Source organism: Cottoperca gobio, chromosome 12 (genome assembly GCF_900634415.1).
Source record: "Cottoperca gobio chromosome 12, fCotGob3.1, whole genome shotgun sequence".
NCBI classification, from domain to species: Eukaryota; Metazoa; Chordata; class Actinopteri; order Perciformes; family Bovichtidae; genus Cottoperca; species Cottoperca gobio.
The window spans coordinates 16012788-16038203 of record NC_041366.1 but is presented as its reverse complement, the minus strand read 5'-3'; the positions used below and the strand labels follow the sequence as shown (position 1 = coordinate 16038203).

General features: G+C 41.5%; 2 protein-coding genes across 3 annotated transcripts; both read right to left on the bottom strand.

Annotated features, from left to right (window-relative positions):
* Positions 1-3860: 3860 nt before the first annotated feature.
* On the bottom strand, positions 3861-5919 carry aplnrb (apelin receptor b). Its single transcript, XM_029444004.1, has one exon. It carries the CDS (start codon positions 5833-5835, stop codon positions 4765-4767), a length of 1071 nt encoding a protein of 356 aa, XP_029299864.1. The 5' UTR covers positions 5836-5919; the 3' UTR covers positions 3861-4764.
* An 11120-nt stretch (positions 5920-17039) lies between these two features.
* Positions 17040-25143, bottom strand: LOC115016640 (TBC1 domain family member 10A-like). 2 transcript variants are annotated; one of them, XM_029444556.1, is made up of 9 exons: positions 24902-25143; positions 23179-23278; positions 22792-22899; positions 22283-22389; positions 22066-22180; positions 21749-21814; positions 20950-21139; positions 20092-20246; positions 17040-19938 (listed from the first exon to the last, which is right to left on the bottom strand). In XM_029444556.1, the coding sequence occupies exons 1-9, from the start codon at positions 24985-24987 to the stop codon at positions 19534-19536; spliced, it is 1332 nt and encodes a 443-aa protein (XP_029300416.1). In that variant the 5' UTR covers positions 24988-25143; the 3' UTR covers positions 17040-19533. The 2 variants fall into 2 exon arrangements, with proteins under 2 accessions (XP_029300416.1, XP_029300415.1); XM_029444555.1 differs by lacking the exon at positions 24902-25143 and adding an exon at positions 24325-24503.
* Between the last annotated feature and the right edge of the window lie 273 nt (positions 25144-25416).

Here is a 25416-nt window from a genome sequence, read left to right as displayed (position 1 = left end):
ATCCCAAGTCAGAAACCCCTACCTCTCCTTTCCTGCCTGGCCTGCTGAGTCCTATCCTGTCCGTGAGGTCTGTCGTCCTCCTGGGACGGTGCAGGGAGGAGCGCCGCGAGACCGGGTGGCAGGAAGCTGAAGGGTCCTCCAAGACGCTCCAGGGGTCAGCATCTCATCCTACCCAGTTACGGTCAGACCACGCTCAAGGTCCGGTCTGCTGGCCGTGCTGTTCAGCCTCCATTGTTAGAACGGAGGAGAAATGTGTGCACACTTCCTCTATCTATTTTCTGCATGACCTGGTTTATTGGGATCTGATTTATGTGCTGCTAACACACAGGAGGTCTGGCTGCAAGCCTGATTTGAAACAACACAAAGGCTATCTGTCCCCCATTGATACGACAATGAATGAGTTAAGGTGGGCACTCCTATAGAAACTCGGCCTTCTTACTTTTGCCTTTAGTTTCTATTGATATAAATGACCTGTTTAATCAAACGTTGTCCAGTCTGGTGAGGATTTTGGGTTTGGCTTTTTCTCAGTCTGCATTGTGCTGTGTTTATAGATCAGCTGCAGACAGAGAGGGTGTTTCCATACTCTCTGTCCAGACTTAAAGGGTCATTTCAGGAAGTAAATATACAAAACAAAGCCAGCATATTTAATGACCTACCCTCCTGTTGTATCTGACTCAATGTGTTACATTAACTCACATCTTTTAGATTATTACCTCTGTACATTGTATATATTCTTTATAAACTGTAAACTTTGACACATTCTTTAGTGAATGTTTTGCCTGATTGTGATCACATTAAACAATTTGCACAACTTAATCACATAGAAAACACAGTGAGTACTATAATATATATAAGATGATTAAATGACCATTACAGATGCATTTATTTAAAAACATCATCTTAATGTTACAGCTGGTTGAGATTAAGTATATTTTATTTTATAAATTGATTAGTATGTTTTGTTTGTAAAATCTTACTGCACTCTGAAAAGTAGCAACACAACAAGTATTTCCCCTGTAGATCGTGTGCATGTGACGTCACGCTTACGTCCCAACCCGTAAATCAGCCATGTTGGATGATATACACAACCAAGACGGCGCCCGTTAGCGTGGGAGTTGCTGCAACGCTTCGTAATTTTCTTTGTATTTAAACGTCTAAGATTGAAAGAAACTGCCAATCGTGTGCGCAGTGTATAATTGTGGTCATAACGCTACTCGTGACCCAGAGAAACGCTTCTTTAGATTTCCTAAAATCATCAAAAACAACGATCCACAAAAGAGGGATGAATTACTGTCTACCGAACGCCGTCAGCTGGTTTAGCAACATAACTCGTGAGGATTTAACAGAAGAAAAAGCCATTTGCGCTTTTCTTCTGTTTTTGTTTTGCTTATTCCTTGAGACTACTTCACTTGCGAAAAGCAAAGCACCAATGTGAGAACATGCTTCGCTTACTCCAGCCATACAATCACAGTGTGCGAGGATAACATCGCCGCTCTTCTCACTCACAAACCACGGCTTGAGCGGTGTATCTCGAGCTCTTTGAGAGTGATTTACACGGGCATGGACGAGCACCCTGTCATCTTTCAGTGGTTTGGTAAGACTACCAACCCAGCCAGAAACAAAGAAATGATAAGCATCTAAGCTCTTGTATGCCTTCATTTGTGCGTTGGTTGCCCACGACGTTTGTCGTATTCAATCAGCGGTAATGAATCTAAATCCTCAATATAATCCGACGGCTTTAGCGTGTACGGGTCACCGCCGCAAATTTGGACTTTTTCTCTGAATCTTGCCTTTGCAGAGGACTCCAGAGAGTCAAAAATACTTTGAAGAAGTCGGAGTTGTTTTGCTGTTGTTGTTCGCTTTAGACGCCATTGTTGATTTGTTATTCATCCAACATGGCGTCGCACGCATTCGTCACACAGTGTTGTCACGTGTTTGCACACTATCTATACTGTGGTGGAGCTGAGGTATAAAGAATAAATGTACTTAAGTTACAGTTTAAAACTCTCATACTTCTCATGGAAACTATTGATTGACAGGAAATATTTAGTATGTCACAAACATTTATTTTGGAGCAAAGCAGATTTATGTTGTGAAAAGCAGTTAAAAAGACTGTTGTATCAGGTATTAACTGTGGTGTCAACAAGATACTATGATGGATATAATTAGTGGTCTGAGTTTGTTATCTTTTTGACGTTTTAAGTTTTTTGAGTTCTTTTTTTCAGCAGTGTTTTCAGACAACATTGGCGTCGTCTTTGCACAGACAGATTTACAGATACAGAGCACAAAATGTTTCAGTCATATCGTCAATACAGAGAACAATGCTATTCTATAAAGGCTGTGACGGTTAAATGATAATATATGCATGTGAAGGCATTTTTAAAGAAAGCTGTTATAGTAGTTTGTCATTTCTTATTGAGGGAGAATGAAGACTGTTTATCCCCTCGGGATTCCCCGCTGCGAGCAGACACACTTAATTTTTTACCACTCTGTTATTACAGAGGTATGAAAACATTTGTGAAATCATTTCTGAACATCACCTCAGACAAACACCCAGCCTGTTGAGGATCAAAGGGCATGAATCCCTTTTTCTCTCGTTACGTACCACTTTGTTTTCTAGCTTTGGCAAAATTCGTGCCATGAAATCTTGGTAACATGATCACATTAGCTTCATAAAAGTTGAAAACCCATGACAATAATCTGTCCAGATTATCTTTCACAGCCGGCTTTGACTTTGATACTGACAGGTGGAGGATAATGTGACATGTCGTCCTGTAAAAAAAAAAAGCTTCTGCATGGAATTACAAAATGTACCGTGTGCTGTTTCACACGTGCTGTTGTGCACTCGAAGGCATGGATTGCGCCACTTTAACTTACTTTTTATTGTTTTATTTTCAACAAGTTCTTGAGTGCAACTAGTTTCCAGGAATTTCCTTGTCTTCTATATACAAACTTTCTAGACAAAATGTAGAGCTCTACCTCACAAAGAGTTGTATGTCTGTGTGTGTCAAATGAGATTATAGAGCTGAGACAGCGATGAAGGAGACGTGGTGAATGTCGCTGCAGCTGTTGGATTTCTTTTCTCTTCCAATGACAAGGATGTTTTCAGATTTCACCTGTGAAATTAAAGACGCGGAGGAAGACTTCTTCGAGGAGTTCAGCTTTTGTCACATTTACTAAATCTTAACTTACTTACTAAATGCACATTGTAGCAAACTGTAATTGTAAGTGATTTGGGCTAAGCCACTCTCCGTCACAGGTGTTACACAGGGACAGATAGTCGATTCCCACTTCAAATCAGTCGCCAAGGATTAGTCCAATCCCTCTGTCTCCCTGCTGTCGCTGATTACATCGTGTAAAAAAAAGCTCTTTACAGTCAAAATCGTTGAATTCTAATTTAAAGCTCAGCAACCTGTTGAAAAAAACGACAATACATTCCACTGTGCTTTATCGTGATAAACTAATAACACAGAGACTCATTTAAATGTATTTTGGCATATCTTAGTACAGAAAAATACCCGGAAGTTAACCCTTTAGATTTAAACATATCTAAGACGAAGCCAAATGTCCTGTGGTTGATCCAATTTAGAAACTTTTGTGCTCACTTGATTATTTGTGCGAGCGAATTGTCAGGAGGAGGAGAAACAAACGTGCTGAAAGACAGAAACAGAAGTCCAACTTGCATTTCCTGCAGACACATGCTTTGATTTCGGGCCCTGTGAAACACAATGGCAGGGAGACTGCTTCCAGAAAGCAATGCACTAACAGGAAGAAGCACATTCACTGGATGGGAGAAAATACATTCCAGCAGCGAGACATAACAAGCTATCGCAAGTGACAAAGTGAGACCAGAGAGAGAGGATATTTGTGTTTTTCAAATCACTTTTTTTTATTTAGTACAAATCATAAACAATCAATTTCAAAAACGATGCTGTGTATTCACAAAATGTTTTCATGTATTTGCAGGGACAAATTCCATTGTCAGTCTGACGCTCAATAAACAGTCATTCCTTCACACGCACACGCACACACACACACGCACACACACACACACACACACACACACACACACACACACACACACACACACACACACACACATGCAGACTGTCAAAGCAGTCACCTTATAATTGGGCCCTTCACCAGTCTGAAAACATTTGTCAGCTGCCATCTGTCTGTCTGGGACTCGACTCCCACCCCCTCCCACGATCCCCGTCTCTTCTTACAACACTCTTATCAGACTCCAACACCTCTTACCGACTGGCACACCCTTTCTACACGCACACTCACACACATACGCACACACGCACACACGCGCACATATACGTAACACTGCTGGCGGTGATACTACTACGGGGCTGTCTGGTAGATATCACACCTCAAGTGCTAACAAATGAAAACAAGATCAGCAGGGGCTAATGCATGAGTAATACACTCAGCATTTTGCATAAAAGTCCACAGGAGAAAACACATGAGCATGTGGTCCCTTTAAAAATACATTCCACTTTTTCAAAAAAAGCCTGCTTGGTCCCTTGTATTAAATAGTTCAGTTTTGCTTCCCTGCAATGTGGTCAGACACCCAAACCACAAGCCTGTCGTCTACAGGCAAACCCCCGCAGCAGTCAACAGAGTCACAGAGCAAAGGTGACAGCCCGAAACTGACGATCTGTGAGCAAGCACCCAGTGCTGTACAGTTTTGAATTATCTGCATTGTTCTGCATTGTTCACCTCTTACCCAGCATGCATCTGGGCCCTCAGCTGTCGTCACACCTTTGTGGCCAGAGACTGAGCCTCTGTCTTCTGAGAGGACAGGGAGCTGGCAGGGCTCGCATGCAAGGACTTCTTCAGGTTGAGTAGGCACAGACACTGGGATCTGAAGCGCAGGTCGAAGAAGGCATAAAGAAAGGGGTTGAGGCAACTGTTGACGTAGGCCAGGCAGGTGGCGTAGGGGTGAGCCAGCACCAGGAAGCGCAGGAAGGCACAGTTGGCGGGAAACAGCTCCAGGTAGGAGAGGGCGTCAGCACTCTTCACGATGTGGAAAGGCATCCAGCAGGCGGCGAACACCACTACCAGCGTGGTAATGATCTTCAGCAGCCTCCTCTTACGCTGGTCCTCTTTGCGCAGAGAGTTGAAGTGGCGGGTGACGGTGCAACCGATGAAGCCGTAGCACACCATCATCGCCAAGAAAGGTAGAAGAAAACCCAGCGCTGAGGAGGAGATGCTGAGACCTGCGATCCACAGGTACTCCTGATCTTCTTTAGTCATCACCAGGCTGAAGTCCATGGCGCAGGATGTGCGGTTGCTGGTTGGATCATATTTGGTGGTGCGGAAGACAAGAGTCGGGGCAGCCAGGACACCAGACAGCAGCCAGATGGCTATGAGGCAGGCTTGTGTGTGGCCCCGGGTGCGCAGCTGTGTGCTGGACAAGGAGTGGACGATGGCCAGGTAGCGGTCAAAGCTCATGCAGGTGAGGCAGAAGACGCTGGCGTACATGTTGAGCAGCACCACGTAGCTGCTAATCTTACACAAAGCCACTCCGAAGGGCCAGTGGTAGCCCATGGCAGTGTAAACGGCCCACAGAGGCAGAGTGACCACGAAGGTGAGGTCAGCCAGGGCCAGGTTGCCGATGTAGACGTCAGCAGCTCGCCGCTTACCCTGGGTTCTCCACACGGTAAAGATCACCACCCCGTTTCCAGACAGGCCGAGGATGAAAATAAGCATGTACAGCACCGGGATGACGGAGTACGACGGCTGCCACTCAGAATAGTCACACATGGTGGAGTTTTCTGTCTCCTCGTAGTCGTAGTACTCATAAGGACCAATAGTTGGCTCCATCTCTATTTCCTATTCTTATCTATTTTATTAAGAAGGTGGTTTGGTGCAGATAGATCTGCAGTAGTTATCAGCACTGAAGTCTGTGGCAACATGTGAAATCTGTCGACCGTTATATACCCCCCCAGACTTGTTCCCTCCCAGGACGCCCCCCTCCTCCCCTCCCACTGCGCTCCTCCTCTCTCGCTCTTTCACTGCATACACGCCCACCTCTCTCTCTATTCATTTGAGTTGTATACAACATAATATATATTGGAGTTTTTAGGATACCCCTTCTTTTCCCTCACATTTCATTAAGAAAGAATATGCTACATTGATCTCCAGAATGAAATATGAATAAATATTGAATTGTTTTCTTTTTTTCTCTAACTTGCCACAGATATCTTTGCATCACTTTGTTTTACTTTGGAGAATGAAAGTTAATCTGACATGTTTGGACAGTAACCCATGAGTCAAGCCTGGGCATGACAAGTTTCATGAAAAGTCCATTTCAATATCAATTGAGAGTCCTTCTGGCACCGGAGCACTCTGCTGAAATTTGAATATTGCAGCCCACTATTTACATTTCTATGTCTGCTTTTTACAAGTCTGTACATGCTCATACAGGTAGAACCACAAACTTAAGACAAAATAAAGATGTGTTTAGCTTTAATGAACTGTAGGTTAGAAAAACAAAACTTTAACCTCTTTGACCTAAAAATATGCAATAATACCAAGTAATAACACAAAGAAAGCATGCTTAGAAACATGTTTAATAACCTTCAGTTAAAGCACTATTCAATTTCAACTTTTAAAGCCAAACTGACAAAACTTTACAAGAATATAATTTATAGAGAAACACAATTTGTATTTTCTTCATAATGTGTTTGAAATTGTCATCATATATTTAGGTATCACTTTAAAAACAAAGTTTAAAATGCCAAACATGGGGACAAATAATGCACTCCTTACATTTGTGCATGTTTTGGACTTTTGTATATATATTTATACAGGAGAACAAATATTACAAAGTACTTTGCATGGTGTAACAGAATTTATAAAAACATCACCATTACAGGGAAAGAGCATAAATGACGGATTGTCAAATATCTTTATAAATATTCTGTTAAACTTCAGATGGTCAGAAATATCTAAATGATTGAAAAAGAAAACTTGGAGTATTTAACTGAAACCTACAGATAATATATTGTATGTGATACTGTCAGACAGTTTGGAATAAAGTCATTAAAGGGGAAACAATAGATGGAGAATGCCCCATTAAGAAGTTAAAGAGTAGCACTCTTTTTCTGTGTTTCTCTTCTTTTCTGTCCCTCGGGTGTATTTGTGGGCCCAGGTGGGTCGGCTCAGTCTTCAGTCTGCTCCGTCTCTCAGCAGAGATGGCAGCGGTGGCGCCGGGGCACCGACCTTTAGACACAACTACTGTATCACTCAACAATCTTTCCCTCCACTGATCCCTTCCTCCACCCCTCCATCCTCCTCCTCTCGCTGCTCATCTCCGCCTCTCTTCCTCTGATTATGAAGATGAGGATTGATTCCCGTTTCCCTCCGTCATTTACTTTCAGAGAACGGTATGTTGTTGCCAATAATTGAGATGCGATCTTGTCGTATTTGATCATGAAACTGATGTGATTGTGTTTGTGTGCCTCCGCCCGCACTCTATGCTCTCTCACTTGTCTTGATTGTCCATCCAGCTCTTTGTCCGTCCGAACAGGAAAAAAGGCATAAAGCAAGCTTCCTACTGTGCTCTGGTGGGGCCGAGGTCTGTTTTTAGCTGCGTTCGCTGACAGGGATGTGAAAATATAGCTAAATAAAATCTTGATAAATACATCAATCCACCCACTCACCTTTTCCCAAAATCCCCTTATCAGACAGGATAAGAAACACAATACAAGTAAGTTTGCTGCAGATATAGATACAGATAACTGACGCACATGGAGCATGACAAAAAAAAAACCAATTCTTCCTTATTTTAGTCTTTAAGAGAGACAACTTCCATTATGACCATTATGAGCATGAACCTCCCTGCAGAGCCTCCATCTTTTTCATTCAGCGTACCAGAGACCCAGTTTCCACAACATTCAGCTCGTGTTTCCCTTCTAAATTGCCCACCTGTGTCTCAAATTGATTGTTGTTATTGTTGGTGTTGTCCTGTTATGTGTGGCCTTGAGCTGTAAACCACACACCATGAAGACACCAAGACATTCCTCGTACATTTGCACTCTCATTTAACCACACCGTGGTTCTCACCCATCCTTCGTTTGACTGTCATCCAACAGCGATGACTAAGTAACAGACATTATATCCTGGGGATATAGAAGGGGATGAGTAATTGCTTTTCAAAAAAACAAACACACAAAGGCAGAAATACACAAAACAGACTCTGCAGTGACGGTCTGGCTGCACGGCTGCAGAGCGTCTATTTAATCTTTTATCGTGACCTTGTGTGTTTGCGAGTTTATGAGTCTCTTTTTGGTGATACTCGCAGTGCCAAGGGAGCGTGAGGTGTGTTTTCTTGTTGTTTAGGTGTGTGTCAGGGTTGGCGGGGGTCTGACAGTTGTTTGATGTGTGTGTTAAGCTGTCACAGACCACATGCACGGCCCACCCCCCCCCCCCCCCCCTGTGCTGAGACAGCTGGTTCCTTGAGGCTTTGTTTGCGATGTGACCAACTCTCAGACTCGATCTCTTCAGAAAATTCATGATTTTACACGTCTGACCTGACAGCAGCTCGACAGCCCTGACGATAGACAGACCTTCGGGCGAACACCTGAGCAATCAGCACCATTTACATTCCCAATCACATCAACAGTCTGCTCTGCTCTTTTAATTATATGAACGCTGTCAAAATTAACACTTCAGCACGGCTGCAAAGATTGAACATTTGGCCGTCGTTACCTCCACTGCTCTGCTCTCCCTTTACTCTTTTCAGCAAAGACGATGAGGTGATTGACACCAGCTTGTTAGACACAAAGGGAGAGGCTCACACCTTTACAGCCTCGTGCATGGATGAAACTGTTCTGAAGTAGTCTGTGAAGCGACTGCAACTTGCTAGTGGCACGTCAGACAGAAAACAATGTTTGTGCGTCTTCCTGAAGCTGGTGCATGAAGAAGGATTGGGCATAATTGGATTGGACGGGACAGGATGGGAGGGCAGCATAGAGATAACACAACACGTTACGAGATGATGCACATATTATTGTTGTTGTAGGGAAAACAACACAAGGGGCCGCGTTGATGCTTGAGGTACTCGTGAGACAATCTACGAGGAATGTGCGAATCATGTCATGTATGACGTGACCCGAATGACTTGCTGGAGCTCCTGCATTGGCTCCCCCGCTGCAGCGTACTTGTCCCATATTAACTAATTTAATATCCGTGCACTGGAACTTGCCAAGAATAGATTCTAGGGAGGCTTTCACATCATGGACCGGGACCAGGATCCGAGTTTGACTCCAAAGTCCAGTTTGTTTGATAAGTGTGAACACTGCGTACCCTACCCGGGCATGGTTCGTCCGAGTGTCATTCATGTGTACGGTTTGCATCAGGTGTGCAAACCAACTGTATCAAAACACAGAAGTGGACTGCTACTTAACTCGAGTAGCCTTCGGCGAGTAGAGTTGCAAAAGCTTTTCTCAGCGCAGATCTATCTATCAAATCTAAATTTGACCATGATTATGTAATAAGCGCTGCACATAGATTATGTTATGTACTGTCCTCTTCAGGTCCTGGGTCATGACATACAGCGGTCCAGGACCAACGTGTTGGATTGCAGCTGCCATGCCTTTTCTACATTATGTGATTGTTGTCTATTACAATATAATACAATAATAAGAGGTAAAATAAGAGAATAAAACACAAGTGTTCACCTTATTTTGTCTACACCAGGTATATGTGAGACTGAGGCCTCATGGGCACTCTTATTTGGGTGTTACTCTGTTGATATGAACCTTCCTGCTTTCAAGATGTTGTTGTCTTCTTGTGCCAGAAGCAGCTGAGCAGAAATGTTTATCAAATATAAACGTGAGGACAGGAGAGGGAAATCCCAAAGAGTTTTGACGAAATGATATAAATAACACAGACTTCAGGGTCACCAGTGAAAATATAACTATTAGAGAAAGGCGGATCAGCCCCTCGTTTGTCACGCAGGACAGCTGACGAGAGTTTAAATCAGGAGGAACAAAAGCTATCTATCATTTATAGAAGCAGTGAGGTAAAACTGCTGCTGCAAGTCATGGCAACTAGGTTTGTTTACACGGACAGAGTTGTATCTGTGTTTGTTTCCACTTCCTGTCTGACACAGGATGAGGACCAATAAGGAGGTTTGTTTGTTGGGTGATGGGTGCAGTCTACCGAGGTAAAGAGGATTACTTACAACACGCTTGACACAAGTTTAGAGATGAGGAGAGGCTGACGGAGAACACGCCTTTCATAAACTCACTGTAATTATAAAACTGGTCACATTTCGTACGTTCATTATTGTTTAGTATTGTTTTAAAGCACCAGACTTTGGAGTTATGAACGTTTTTTATGTCTACCTGCGAGCCAGCATCAAACTAGGTTTGGATTTTCCTTGTTAGTAAATATTAGCACGCTTTCACAATGAACTAAGAAGGTATATAAAAAACAATATACCTGCTAAAAATCAACATGCTAGTATTGTTGTCATTGCACATTAGCATTTAGCTTAAAGTATGCCTCACAGAGCAGCATATGTGTAGCGTCTTATGCTATGTTCACTCTACGAGAGGCAAAGCAACAAGCTACAAGTAATTTTCAATGGAAGCAGTTGACGTGACGCGCTGACCTCCAGCGTTCCAATCACGCGGTGAAGCATCAACCAATCAGATGTCTTTGCTCCACCATTTACGGTCCTGACAGGATAGCTAGCCACTTGGGCGTGTTGTCACTTTTATCACTCGTAGTGTGAACACAGCATTATATTTTGGAAAATGAATATATGCACATAGATAAAGTTCGCTATCGTAGGGCTGCGGCTACAAAACCATTCAGTTTACTAAATTGAGCAATGGTGCATTTTATTGCTTATTTGTTCAACTTACTTTTAAAATGCTTTTATACTGCGTCCGTGGAGTATAAATATCCAAATATCCAACTTCTATGTATAGTTTGCCAAACTCTTTGATGGCACAGTTTGCTTTATTGCATAACAGATACTGAAGTTAGAGCAAAACCTTCCCAGAAAATGCTTAAAAATAAGACATTTAAATGACATCTTGTGGAGAACAGGAGAGTCTAGATCCTCCCTGCTGTCTAAACACCAGAAAGCTGCAGTAAAACTTGCACCCACATTTCCCTCTTCCTGTGAGGGAACGTCCAGCAGGCGAGAAACTTCCCTCTAGCGCTTTCCTCCTCCTCCTCCTCCTCCTCCTCCTCCTCCTCCTCCTCCTCCTCCTCCTCCTCCTCCTGGATGTAAGACTGGTGAAACAGCGTCAGAGAACTAGAGGTAGTCTAAAAAACTGTGTGAAATATTCTAAATACACTGCAGGATTTACAAAGTATTTTCTCCCTCATATGTAACATGAACTGTTTCATAGATTCTTTTATGGCTATCCGAACTTCACAGCGTTTTGAAACACAAGACTCCAGTTTAGCTTTAGTAAGGCTGAGAGATGTACACACACATACACACACGTACACACACAATCCTACAAGTTCACACACACTATGTAACACCCATGACTACGCTGGACGCAATACAATAAGCTATTGTAACCTCAAACCAAAGGTCTCGACGCCCATATGCTTTTGTCATTAGTCTCAATTATAACAGGCTATGAGGTCACTCGCTGATGTGTATTATACATCTCTTGCTCTCTCAAGCACGCACACACACACACACACACACACACACACACACACACACACACACACACACACACTAATGCAAAAATAAGGTTCTTGCTATTCTGCAGCCTAAGATCTGAGTTGAAATAACCCAAATGATCCTTTAACTCATTTTTGCTGGCCTTCATGCCAAGTATCTGTCCAGCTCACCTGCAGGCATGCATCAGATCACTGTTTGATTCCAAGCTTAATATTTTTTCGCAATGTGCAACTTATTTTCTCTCTTACAAGACAAATTCTTTACTTTGTCAGGTTTTTTATCTGGCTGTTTCTCACACAGTTATCACAGGCTGCTCGAGCTTCTCCTGCTCTCTCTCTCTCTCTCTCGCTCACACACACACACACACACACACACACACACACACACACACACACACACACACACACACACACACACACACACACACACACACACACACACACACACACACACACACAGCACGCGTATCCTCTCTCAGCCTGTGGCTTCCTTGATGGGGAAAGCGGGGACTAGATGGACAGGAAGAGAGGAGACAGTGAGGATGTAACACAACAATGGCAGGAAGTGACTTCAGATCAATACAGATTTGTTCAAACACAACAACACAAACACAAACATCCCCGGTGAAGAGATAAACATGCAACACAAACAGTGCCAAATAAATGTCGCAGGGCTCCCCAAACCCTTTAAGACTGCAGCTTCACTGCTAAAGTGTTAAAATTACATTTCTTCTTCTTTCATTACCAACAAATGTGTTGATGATTACAATGTCTTTAAGGGTATTCATTGATTTACAATGTAATTGTGTTAAACATGCATCCAAACTGGGTAAATACCCTTAATTACTGTAATCATATGTTAAATCCCAAATGGTTTTAACCACAGAGAATAGCTGCTGTGGTTATTTTTGAAAAGTTATGAAGCATTTCAAATATGTCGATTGATAATACACATTGAGATTTCACAACAACAACTAACAGGTCTGGTTATTTATTTATGTCTACTTTAAATGTATTTTTATAAAACATATTCAAACACAGTCCAAAGAGAATTACGATGCTGCTAATAAACATATAAAAAGCATGCACATAGAAAGACACGTTGAGAAGGCTCCAAAATAAAAACAAAGTAGTTTGCAGGAGTCAACAGTGCAGCTGGGAAAAGCTGTTCAGCAGTTCAGAGGTCACGACGAGGTCTCTGAAACAGAAAACCCGATAGGTCTGGAGGTTGTATAATGTTTAACCAGGAGCCTGCACAACTTCAAACAAACTGAAATCAAGTGGAAAGAAGCCAGAAGATTATCAGTAGTATTCTGGATCAGCTGCAAACAGGAGAAACTGAAACCAAAGCACAAATTGTAATACAATAAAAAGTAAGACTTTGTCCGATCTTTAAATTGAAGGATAGACTTCTAACTCTCTGCAGGAGACACATGTTTAACCACCTGAGCAGTGCACATCATTTCACTGCATCTCTGCGTTATCTCTTGTATAGCTTCAGCTATGGAACATTTATACATATTTTAAATATTAAACTATATCGGTAGTGTTTCCACCGTAAAGTTTTTCATTTGGCTAGTGGGTGAAAGAAAGAAAAACTTATTTAACACCATTTTTCTTTTTAAACTTTTGCAGGATGCATACAATGAGGTAAAGTATGTATTAGTGGATATGTAAGATTATGACTGTAATATATTGATGGTGAAACAAAGTCATCTTTATTTAAGTCATATATTGTACATGTCTCGTAATGTATTTTATTAATATAAACTTTGCCTGTGAAAACCTAAACACACTTCCTGTCGATATAAAAACTCCGTAGCTTTAAGAAGTGATTTACTTTTCAGTACTAGGAAGTATACAGTGTGCTTTACTTTACTTTTAGCAGAACATGACTCTTTCAAGGATCTTAGACAGGAACAATACTTTGGATATAGATCTAAAGTTGCTCGGCAGCAGCTATATATCAGTCATACGATGATTCATGATTCTGCTTGGACTGTAAGGGAGATCTGGGGGATCCCTGGCTGGAACCAAACAGGTGTGCGTTATCATTTCCTATTACGAAACGTGACCCTGTATCCCCTGATGGACCTCAGATCATCAGGGCTACATGTCCATGTCCCGAGGAGAACCATAAAAGGACACCCACACATCCTGTCCACTGTCCATAGAACGAGCATCTGTCTGACCCGTGACACCTTCCACTCCGACTTCGCTTCCTGTCCCACACGTGCAGCTCCGCTACTTGAAACTTGTCATCAAAGCGTTTCCTCCAAAACATGGAAAAGTCTTTTTTCTCTTATTATATTGTATTAAGACAACAATCACATCATGCATAACACTGCAGAAAAGGCATGGCAGCTGCAATCCAATTGAGCAATTTAAACTATTATCAACAGGTCACGTTCTGTTTTTTGTTTTGTGCCCCTGACCTCTACCCCTTCTAATCTCTTCTTTGGGCTGAGGGCATGATGGGGGATGGCAGGCCGGGGATAAAGGTGCAGACCCTCGGTCCTTGTTACAAAAAAGCTTTAGAGGAGCTTTACAGCTCATGGAGCCAGACTTTAATCTTCCAGACGCTTCACACATATGTTCTCATGAGATCATCCACCTCACTATACTCACCCACCCCCCATAAACAGCTACAGTGTATAAAGAGACATCACATGGGGAGGGGGGGGGGGGGGGATCTGTTGACACACATTCAGTGTAGCTTTGGATATAGTTGTACAATCAAAAAATAGAAATGCACAGTCAGAAAGTTTTTGTACTGAAGAAGTCAAACTTGAGTGACTTTAGAATATACATATACATATATATATACATATACATATATATATATATATATATATATATATATATACATATACATATACATATATATATATATATATATATATATATACATATACATATACATATATATATATATATATATATATATATATTTTTTTATCAGAAGAAGAACAGGTAAACACATTTTGATTCACCATAAAGGTACATCCTGTTTTCTGGTAGTTCAAGGTACACATTCGTAGCAGTAGTAGTTGATTCAGTCAGTGTTCACTGTGGGAAGCAGACGAGGGATCAGGTCCTTATAACAACACTAGTTGAGGCACTAATATACTCCAAAACGGACACGGACCCAGGCAGCGGATGTAATTCGCAGACTGAAAACTTGCAGACTGAAAACTCACCTGTTTCGACTGCACCTCGGCGAATGAGAAAAAAAACAAAAAGGTTATTTGTAGGTTGCACTTATATTGGTTCGGCTTATTTGTAGCTAATAGTTGAATTCGTATTCTCTTGTTTCTGTATGCTGCACTTTTGTTTAGCTTATTTGAAGTGCTGCACTTAAGGATTGAACCTATTTGAAGCTAATGTACTTGCAAGATTTGCATCGGGTGACTGCATAGTATTGACGGGCATGCTCAAGACAAGTTAAACACTATAAGTGCCACATAGGGAAATCAAACTGCTTCACTCATTAGCAGTCAGTGCATGCGGCCTGCACTACGGACTCTTACGGACACGAGCAGATGACATAACTTGCGCCATGCAGACCTTAGCAACTATGGGAACAAGGAAAGCATCATTTGATTCTACTGATTGTTCTGTCTACACTGTATCTTTCTACTTATGTCTTCAAGGAAGCCAGGAGTGGTCCAGCAACAGCATTTTCTCAGACAAAGCAGCCCCTTCAGTCATTGCAATGAGAACACTGCATTGCTACAGATGGGATCATGGTAAAAAACAACAACAACAACAACGCAGGGTCATCTGGCAAAACATTTAAACCTGTTTTAACTTTAAAAGAAGATTGTGTAGCGATGACAGGAAACCAAAGAGATATGCAATAAAGGTCAGATTCAAATCAGGGATGTTGCAGTGAGTGGGTTAGCCGCGATGCGCCCAGGTGCGGGGTCAACATCATCTGACAACGCACTGCATTGGCTTCAATCAAATATGAGCAAGAGCAATTCCCTGGTAGATTACTTTGTAATGTGAGCCTTGCAATCATCGAAATGGAGGATGAAATCATTGCTGCCGTGACGACTTTCCAGAGTCTCAGCGTATAATAAACTGCGCCTGATGAGTCTTAAAGCTCATGGATGTATGCATCACTCAAACTGGACTTCCTGGATCATATTTCATCTTCTCACCACTACTTGCAGCAACACGTCCGCACCAACATTTTTAACACAGACCTATTTTCAGTCTGAACGTGGCTTCAGCAGCAATATGGACTGGGCAAAATGACCGCTCCAAGTTGGGAGGAAAGGGGAAAATGCAGCTACGCATTAGTACACTAATTGTGTACTTGAGAGTACCATGATGTTCTTGTATACAACACTGTCCCAGCAACAAGCTATTATACTACGAAAGCTGCAGACACGGCTCTGCTCTTTTCTGAGAGTGCGGTTATGAGGCCACGTCTGGGTCACATCGCCTTTTCTGTAGACTAGCCATAAAACCAGTCTCCCATTACACCCTCTCTGGTCGAGGCTCGAGTCTAGTGAATGTCGCCAGCACAGGGAGAGACAGACAGGTGGGGGGGGGTAGGGTGAGTCCGGTGGGGCGGGGTTGGATTGAGGTGAAGGGTGGAGCTGGGGTGAGAAGCTAGCATTTCTGTTTACAGATAGCGAAAGGCATAAGAAAGATGATGAGAGGAGCCAGAATGACAAAAATGCTTTAATGACAGGCATCCTCAAACAAGTGACACGACATCCTTCACAGAAATAGAAAAGGCCACTCTGAAGGATGTGGGGGGAGAATCTCAATCATCTCATCCGATTGGGATAAATTAAAGATCTGTCAAGTGTATTCTCAAGTGACAGAAAATGTCTTTAAATGAGAGAACGTATGGAGACATGATAGGAATTCAACTAACGATAATAGTGGAGTTATATCCACAGAGACCCATCATGCACCTGTTTGAAGGAGAAGAAGGAGAAGAAGGAGAAGAAGGAGAAGAAGGAGAAGAAGGAGAAGGAGAAGAAGAAGAAGTCCTGTATACACGCAGAAGACTTCATTCAGAGACCAAAGGCAAATGGCTGGGTGAGGCGCTTTGGGACGGTGCTGTGGGAATTCACTCTGTTTGAGATGCAAATTCCTCAAAGAGCTGAAAGAGCCGGAGAAACAGGTGTCCAAGGAAGTGTGCTGCAGCGTGGGTGAGGGAGGCAGAGGGGGAGGGGGGGGGGGGGGGGGTGAGGGCGCTGAATGATAACACAGGGTGTATTGAAATCCTGCTTGTTCAGTGCAGTCTGTGGCACTTCTTCTCTTGTCTCATTTTCTTTGTTTCATATTAAATGCAAGCAAAAGAAAAAGGGATTTGATGTCAGAATTAAAGAGAAAAACAGATCTGAAGTTTGATTTTATTTTATTTTATTGATTTAAATGTAATTTGGTATCAGACAGATCAGAAATAAAGTCCGCAGCAGGATAAGTTGCACATTTACAAGCCCCAGGCTTAAACAACATTCTCTTTAAATCATAATAGTTGCAATGATTAGTAATAAGCAGCTTCTCTACATTCAAAATATTTAAAAAAAAAAAATCAACAAAGTTTTTAGATGCCAAACCACATCCTGTATATCTTGTATCCTTCATTTGCATCCCTGGATGAAGCTCAGTGGCACCATCTACATGACAGTATAGAACGCTCCGGGGAGAAACTCAACCTCTGAGCTGCACGTTGGTTAAATGTCATTTATGTTCTTGCTACAGATTAGAACATTTTAAAAATCTAATTATGTAAATGCGTCACAGTGCTACCTAAACCCGTTGTATATACTTAAAATGAACATATACCCACAACATCTATACAGTTACACATCCAACTGCTAATAAATGCCTTTCCTGGACTTGGAGTTTATTGTTATTATAATTGTACATTACTTGTACTTCATCATCAGTTTTTGTATTTCTTATACTTATTCAAAGCAGTTTTGTCATCAAACATAACACCAGGTATTGCTGCACATTTCAGTGGGATTTCCTGGTTTAACATGTAAAACAAAGAAAAATAAATATGGGGGGGGGGGGGGGGGGGGGGGAGCATATTAAGCGTTTGTATTGGAGGTTAGATTCGGAGGTTGCAGAGATACAAAAAATGTCTTTATAGGAACATCAGATACATTTAAGTCTAAATTACTCACAAAACTTTAAACATGATTGTAAAAAAAGAAGCTTTGATTAACAATTTTACCAAATCTCATTCACGACATAAATATAAACAGGATCCTCTCCCAAATACTGTATCACAATATGATTGAATAAACTGCTTGGACAAAATATATCTTAAAAAGTATGTATTCAAAAATCTTTGGCTTCGTGGCACAAAATGTCCCTGCACACTTCTTCCTTCATCGTGTCAGCTTCTGCTCTCGCAGAGACGGCTGCTGGTCCCTGCGGCTGTAAATGAGCTCAGGACGCCCTCAAGTGTTCAACAACAGCAAAGACAAACTCCTGGATGCGGCATGAACAGTCTAACGACTGTGCAAATTAGTGCGAGTCTAGCAAAGCAGGGTAAATACGAATCTCTGTGTTGGCAACGTTATGACTAACTACTGGCGAAGAGGAAGACTATAAAAGGCAAAGTGCGCTAGAAAAGACCTCATCAATTAAGACAAAATCAGACTTCATTTATAATAAAGGAAAGAAACTAAGAGGTAAATGTAAGGAAGTAAATAACAGCAGTAGCTGTTAACAGTGAGTTACTGAGTTTACTGTATGTCCCACATGTTCATTCATATGAACTTAATAGAGCGGGGCAGGAATGAGTCAGCACTTTCGCTCTTCCGGTTCCCTCGTTTCGAAGTCAATGGGTTTTTGGTCTAAATAAAGTCTGTGGTTCACACAAGCTTTAAAGATGTTCCCGTTTTGCTCTAGGACATAAAATACGTTAGTAAATAGACTCACTCAGGAATTTTAAAGCTAAATAAGACTACAGAGGTTGTCGGGGACATGAGACGTCATCGCGCACAGAATTTCATCTACTTAGTGGTGTAGTGTGTTAGTTGTTAGTTTGTTAACTTTTTACATCTGGAGATTGCACTTACGCTTCAAAAATCCTAAAAGTTATGATCTTGTGAAGATTATCTTGCTGAACAAAAGGTGTAGCATCAGAAATCCATCCAAAATCCAATTAAAAATATCCCAAAATGGCTTTCTGTCGAGGGAACCAGGGCGATGCTAACACCCAGGTTGGCCTACAAACATACGCCATCCCTGCAGCACTATATAGCTGAAATAGCTCCAAAACCCCATGGCATAATAGTTGCCCTCTATTGTTGCTCCCTGCAATTACACATTTCTGAGTTCCACTTAGTTAAAAGTGGAGTAAATAGAAACCTGTATAAATGATTTGACACTGAAAATGTGTTGAGTATTTCAGCTCTTTTATGCTTTCCACACAGACGGTCGCATGGACATGAGCTGACGCGGACTCGTGACGAGCAAACATTTGATATTTTACAGTCCGTGTGGGTTTGTCTTTGCGGCAAATAGACATTCTCAAAGTTCTCTACTTTCTCCACCCATCAGAGTAGTTTGAAAATGTTGGATGTGCACAGGCGAAAACCTGCAGCATGGGATCCGCGAGTCTGATGGTGTGACCTCGCTTGCAGACACCCGCGACCCGTGCTGATGCGTCAGTGAACAGTGACTGAGTAGTCTGAGCGATGGCATTCCAGCCAGCTTTGAAAATATAATTACTTTTTTCTTGATTGTAAAAATAGCCATTTTACAAAAAAATCTGTCACAGTCACGACTACTTTTGTCATTCTGTGAGCGTTAGTATGTTAGTAAAGGCTGCGAGGAATGATTCATGTTAGTAAACTGCTGACACTTACCCCGCTACAGGTAAGTGTCATGCTCGGCGCTGCTTAGACTCTCTTTGGACCCTTGTACAGTCATGTGTTTGAGGGGAGGCGAGGGGTCACTGGGATGAAGGTAAGGATTAACAGTCTCCACTGGCGGTAGCATTGTGATCTTCTGTTTTCCCCCTTTAGTCTTTTCCCTTTTCTTGGCGTCTTTTCCTGTCTCCCCGTCCGTCTTGGAAGCCAGGGGAGACTGCACGATGATGGTGGGCCTCTGTCTCAGGTCCTGTCGACTGGGCGGCTCGGCAGTCATGATGGCCTTAGCGCCGTGCATCCTGGGTGGGGACTTGCAACGTAGATCACCGTGAGTCTCCTTCCAGCGCCGCAGCTGAGCATGGTGTTCCTTCTCAATTTCTTTCTCAGACACCACTAACTCAATAACCTGAAACACAAAGAGTGTGCGAGTAATCTTTTTATATCGCTGTTACCTCAACCACAGGAGGGCAAAGTCAAAGAGGAAGACACGAGTGTGCCGTAAGTCAAAAACAATAAAATGGATAACAGAGGCTATAACCATGACAGAGTAGAACTGTACCTCGTGCACCAGGAAGCCTTCTTGTATGTACTGCGGCTGTATAGCTCGCAGCAGCTCCATTGTTTCGTAGAGACCTTGAGAGGCCTTGAGTTTCTCTTGGGATCCCAACGTGCATTTCAGGAGAACCAGGCCAACTCGAAAAAGGATCTTTACTCCTGAGAACAGCAACACACAAGGCAACAAGTCAAGTCAATTTCATTTATATATCCCAATATCACAAACAAGACATTTAAAAGACTTCACTTTGGACTTTCTGACATCTTATAGACCAAACGATTAATCGATAAAACTAATAATTGTAAGTTGGAGCCCGAGTTTATCAAGAAACATGCAGCAAGGGCAGTAGTCAACACTTATATTTGAATAGACTGATCATCAGAGAGCTGCACATTACTGCTGAGTGGATATTTAGATGGATAACTGTGGTGTTGCCACTGGGATTGAGTGCAACAATCCTGCAGTGTAGTGAACTATTTCATATATAGTCTCATGTTCCTTACCCCAAACTAAAAGTAAGGTAGGCTTCATGTAATTTACATTGGCATCTACTTTAAAAAGGGCGAGCACGCATACCTGGTGTTTTGCAGGTATGATTACAGAAGACGGATAATAAGCACATGGCAGGGCCTGAAGGAAAATTTAACACTGCTAATTTTACCACATCAAATAAAGCTGCTAGTTATGAGCTAAAAGTTATATTTTTCACTTCTAATTATAGCCATTGAAACACATAATAAACATTCATTCGTGACATAATCTCTGTAAAGGTGACTTGTGATGTCAGGAAACCACTTTGATCTGTTTCTTCATGCAATGTATAATGATGTATCAGAGAATATTTTATATGTAGTGTCTCACCCTCACAAAGGAACATGTCCCAGACACGCAGCACCGAGGACCACGGCAGAGTCCGAGAGAAGGCGCACATGAACCACTCGGTCATGTACAGAATGGGCTCCAGCTTGTGCTTCTTCAGGTGACGGTGGGCCACAGGAGACACCCCCCGCAGCAGAGCGTACAGGATCTCCCCGTCCAGCTGGATCGCCTCCTGTGGAGACATCGTGAAACAGCAGTCAGTGGAGAGAGGACAGACGTCTTTCTTTTTTCATAATCTGATTGTCTTGAGTATTTCGTCCTTGTAGCCTGTTCAGCACCTCATGTTATGAGGTCGTTAGCATAACAGTGTCAAGCTGGAGACACGCTGGCCTGAGAAATCTATCACCACCACCAGCCACATATTGCATGTATTGACAGAAGGTTTTTATTAACACAAAGTATAGGGTTAGCAGGTCTAGTGCTGAAGAACTTTAAGCCCTGCGCTTAAATACTGAGGCAGAATCTTCTGCACAGGCAATATATCTTGGGAAGTGTAATCTATGAAAATATATAAATAAATGCCAGGATTCAGTCCTATAAAGTGGCAGACGTGCAGTCTTTAGAAACTCTGTGTTCTTGGATGTACAATTATGCGAGTGTACTTTTGCTTACAATAGACAAAAGATTCCTCATAGCAATATCTATAGGGTTCGGCTAATGATTGGCATGCACTGTTAATGTGTAACCCTTTTACAGCTTGTACTCGGCCTCAAGTTCTTCTTCTGATATTAATGTGCTCTTTTCAAAAGTGACGCGTCAGTGTGTCAGTCTGGACTCTTACCAGCCCTGAACTGTAGTATCCAGGAAGGTATTTCTCACAAATCTGAACAAGAACCCAGAATGCATCCTAGGACAAAGAAAGGAAACAAGGGTAAGCGTTTATTATAGTAAAATGATAAACAAATATGACTATTAATATTCAAGTGAAGCACTTTCAGAGAAGTGAACAACATTTAACATTATGCAGTGAATTTCTTTCACTCTCTGCCCCATCGTTCCTCTTAACCCTATCATTAGGGAAGTATCAACAATGTATTATTTCAGATTAGAGAAAATGTTTTTGGAAAGGTTGAATCTTTGGTGTGTGTGTGTGTTCACCTCGGCTGGCATATGCATCAGGAGAACAGCAGCGATGGGAGCCTGAGCCTGACAATAACCCTCTTCAGGCCGATGCAGAGTATAAGCCTTCAACACGCGGAACAGGTCTTGCTGCCTGAATGTATGAACACATATAAATGATATTCAGAAACTACATCCAGCCACATTAACACAGCAAAGGGCATCATGACAGGCCTTTATAGAAGGCACTGCTTACCCGTGACCTCCTCTCGCTTCAAACATTTCATGGAAGGGGAACTGTCGATGAAGATCCCTCTCAATAATATCTATCCATTTAGGATCTCCTGGCTGACTGTCCAGTTCCTAAAAACACAACATCAATTTGTCAGCCATCGCAACATTATACCACCGTCCTCTTTTTAATACCAATTTTATAATACAGGCAATTCTGGAACTTAAAGCTTTAGTGTTATAAGTTATAAGCCTTGAGATAGTGCTGCTTCTTTCCAGAAGTTTGTGTAATATTTTGACACTTTCTAGTCGTCAGTGATGTATAAACTTGACACTTGAATGACAAGTATACGCATTAAGAAAACGTTCATTTTGCACCCATTTTTTTGCCAAACACTCATCAGTACTTTCAGTGCCTATGATTTTTTATACTATATATATATATATATATATATATATATATATATATATATATATATATATATATATATATATATATATATATATATATATATATATATATATATGACTGACCTGGAATTTTCTTTGGTTTTGCTCCCTTCTTACTTTGCCCCCAGTGAGGTAGAGCCAGGCTCGGCCGCGCAGGGACGGAGGGATCCCCTTCTGACAGCGCTCTTTCACCTGTCAGTCAACACATGCAGTTACTCAAGAGCCTGCACAAGGCAAGATACATGAAGAACAGGAGAAAGGGACACAGACTACAACATGATGTGCGCAGCTGATCATCAAAGCAAAATGACTGGCATGATGATGAAATGATTACAAGTTTTCCAGCTCAGTTTTGTTCATGTTCCATAACAGCCAAGTGCATATTGCAATAAACTCTTGCAAAGTGCAAATTATCATTACAAAGAAAGAAGAAAGTGAAGTCAGATTAAATTTAAAGTTTATGAAGCAGACCTTCTTGTGTTTTTTGGCCATCCACTTGTCCCAGCTGTTGAGCATCTCCAGCCATTTGGCCTCCCGCTGCCTCAGCACCTCAGTTGGGATTTCTTTAGCACTATGCAGATATGAGACAACGTCATTGGTAAAAGCAAACAAATTATTTTCATACAAATGGACAATGCCTATACTGTACGGTGTCACTTCCCTGTACTAGTGGGCGGGACAGTGGTTCATCTCTTCCTTGTCCACACAGGAAACCTAACCTCAGACAAAACCGTGGAACACTTGCCATCGGCAGTAAAGTACAAGGAAAACAGGAAGCGGTCGGAGAACTTTCCCCTAGTTCAGTTCCTACAACCTCCTACACAAAACTTACACCAATATCTGACTTCACTGCAGTCCTATCGAAGATAGAGCGGTCATATTGTTACGTGCACACTTTCCCATCCAGATCTACCAAACACATGCCTGGTCGTTCTGGCAAAGACATTTACATAAACAAATATAAAAAGAGCCGACTGACATGGTTTTGCATAGAAGAGCTAAAGAAAGTCAACAAGTTGTCAATCACAAATCTCTAGAAGATCCCCCAATGAACTTATTGGTCTAAAAGGCAGAAATTGGAAAGTAAAATACATCATGTTTATTTTTTATCTAACCTATGACAAAGCCAAGGGGTCACGAGTCGACATAACTTCTCTTTGAAGGGTCCAGGTTAAAATTAAGTCAGCTATAAATGAGGGCATTTGGCGAACTATTGACTTGAATGATCAATTATTTGTTTTCCTTCTTCCATAAAGAAGATTTGTTCCAAATTACAGCAGCTATCAATCAATTACAGCAAAAGACTTAGTATCCTAACATAATGAGCAACTTTCTCAAAATATTGATTTAGCATCTCAAAATAATAAGAATTTCTTCAAATAATGACTTAAAAGTTTCTTATTATTTTGAGATATTGAGTCATTATTTCGAGAAAATGTGTCATTATAATCAATGACTTACAGGATCTGTTCTTTTCAGTTTTTGATCTTATTTTTTTCTTTTACTGGCGAATATGGGCTTCAATAATCTTCAGTTAAATACAATATAAAATGTATGTAGAGACATTGACGAACACTTCAGTGTAGTAAAACTTTAGCATCATGAAGCTCCACTTACGACTCCCCGGAGTGCTGCTGGGCTCCTCCTGTGAATCCGTACTTGTCCACCTGTTTCTCCCCGAGGACACCACCCTTTACCTCTGGATCAGATCCATACGAGCTGCCTTTCCCATTATCTGTCAGCTTCTCTGTGCTGCCTCGCAAGCCAAGTCCATTGCCCTGCTCAATTTTTGCCATTTATTCAACATTTACCTCAACAGGAAGTCGACAGTGTGTTTACATAGCTCACCAATCTTGAAAGTTTAGCTAACACTTTAAAGCTCTCCATGTAGACGCCCGTTGGTTAGCTAACCTGCTGCCACAGCTAGCTATGGTTGCTAGGAAGATTAGCTTCCTGGCTGCTAGCTCGCTAAGTGCTATAAAAAGCCACTTAGCGTTAAGTAGTTCATTTCATGATCATAAACCTCGTCGCTTTGGTCACACGATCAACCCCCCCGTTCAAACGAACAAAAAAAAAAGATTCGTACAATTAAAGAGAAACGCATCTATTCGATAGACGCTGAATTACTGCAGTATCTTCTTACTAACTCCGAAGCTAACATGCTAGCATCACACAACTGTCAGCTGACACACACCTATTAGAATCTCTGCTGTCAGCAGGAATGTAGGTTAGCTGGCGGGTGCAGGAAGAGAAACTGGAGCAGATTAGTAAACACAACATCCATGGCTTCCTATTACTCTACACTGCCATCTACTGCTTAACATCACATATTCAGGTAAAAGATACTAAAAATAAATAGTTCAGTAGTTTCTCTCTAGAAAAATAACTATGTTTAATGAGTTACATTTACAAGTAGCTATGTACAGAATACTATCACTCATGTATTTTTTAAAGTTCATTTTAATATAAGTAAAGAAGAAGAAATTAACCTTTAATATATACTTATATTTACTTTCATATATATATATATATATATATATATATATATATATATATATATATACACCTCATATATATATATACCTCATATATATATATATACCTCATATATATATATATACCTCATATATATATATACTTCCAAATACTTCAGCAGGACATTGCAATATTATGTGTGTGGGCTAATAAGATAAGATAAGATAGAACTTA

What these genes read in the sequence shown, in the direction of transcription:
- aplnrb (XM_029444004.1), bottom strand. Translation starts at nt 5,835, where the DNA reads ATGGAGCCAACTATTGGTCCTTATGAGTACTACGACTACGAGGAGACA.
- LOC115016640 (XM_029444555.1), bottom strand. Translation starts at nt 24,503, where the DNA reads ATGGCAAAAATTGAGCAGGGCAATGGACTTGGCTTGCGAGGCAGCACA. An exon ending in GAAGCGAGAGGAGGTCACGG is followed by an intron (nt 22,181 to 22,282) that starts GTAAGCAGTGCC and finishes TCATACATTCAG; the next exon opens with GCAGCAAGACCTGTTCCGCG. An exon ending in TGATGCATATGCCAGCCGAG is followed by an intron (nt 21,815 to 22,065) that starts GTGAACACACAC and finishes TCTTTGTCCTAG; the next exon opens with GATGCATTCTGGGTTCTTGT.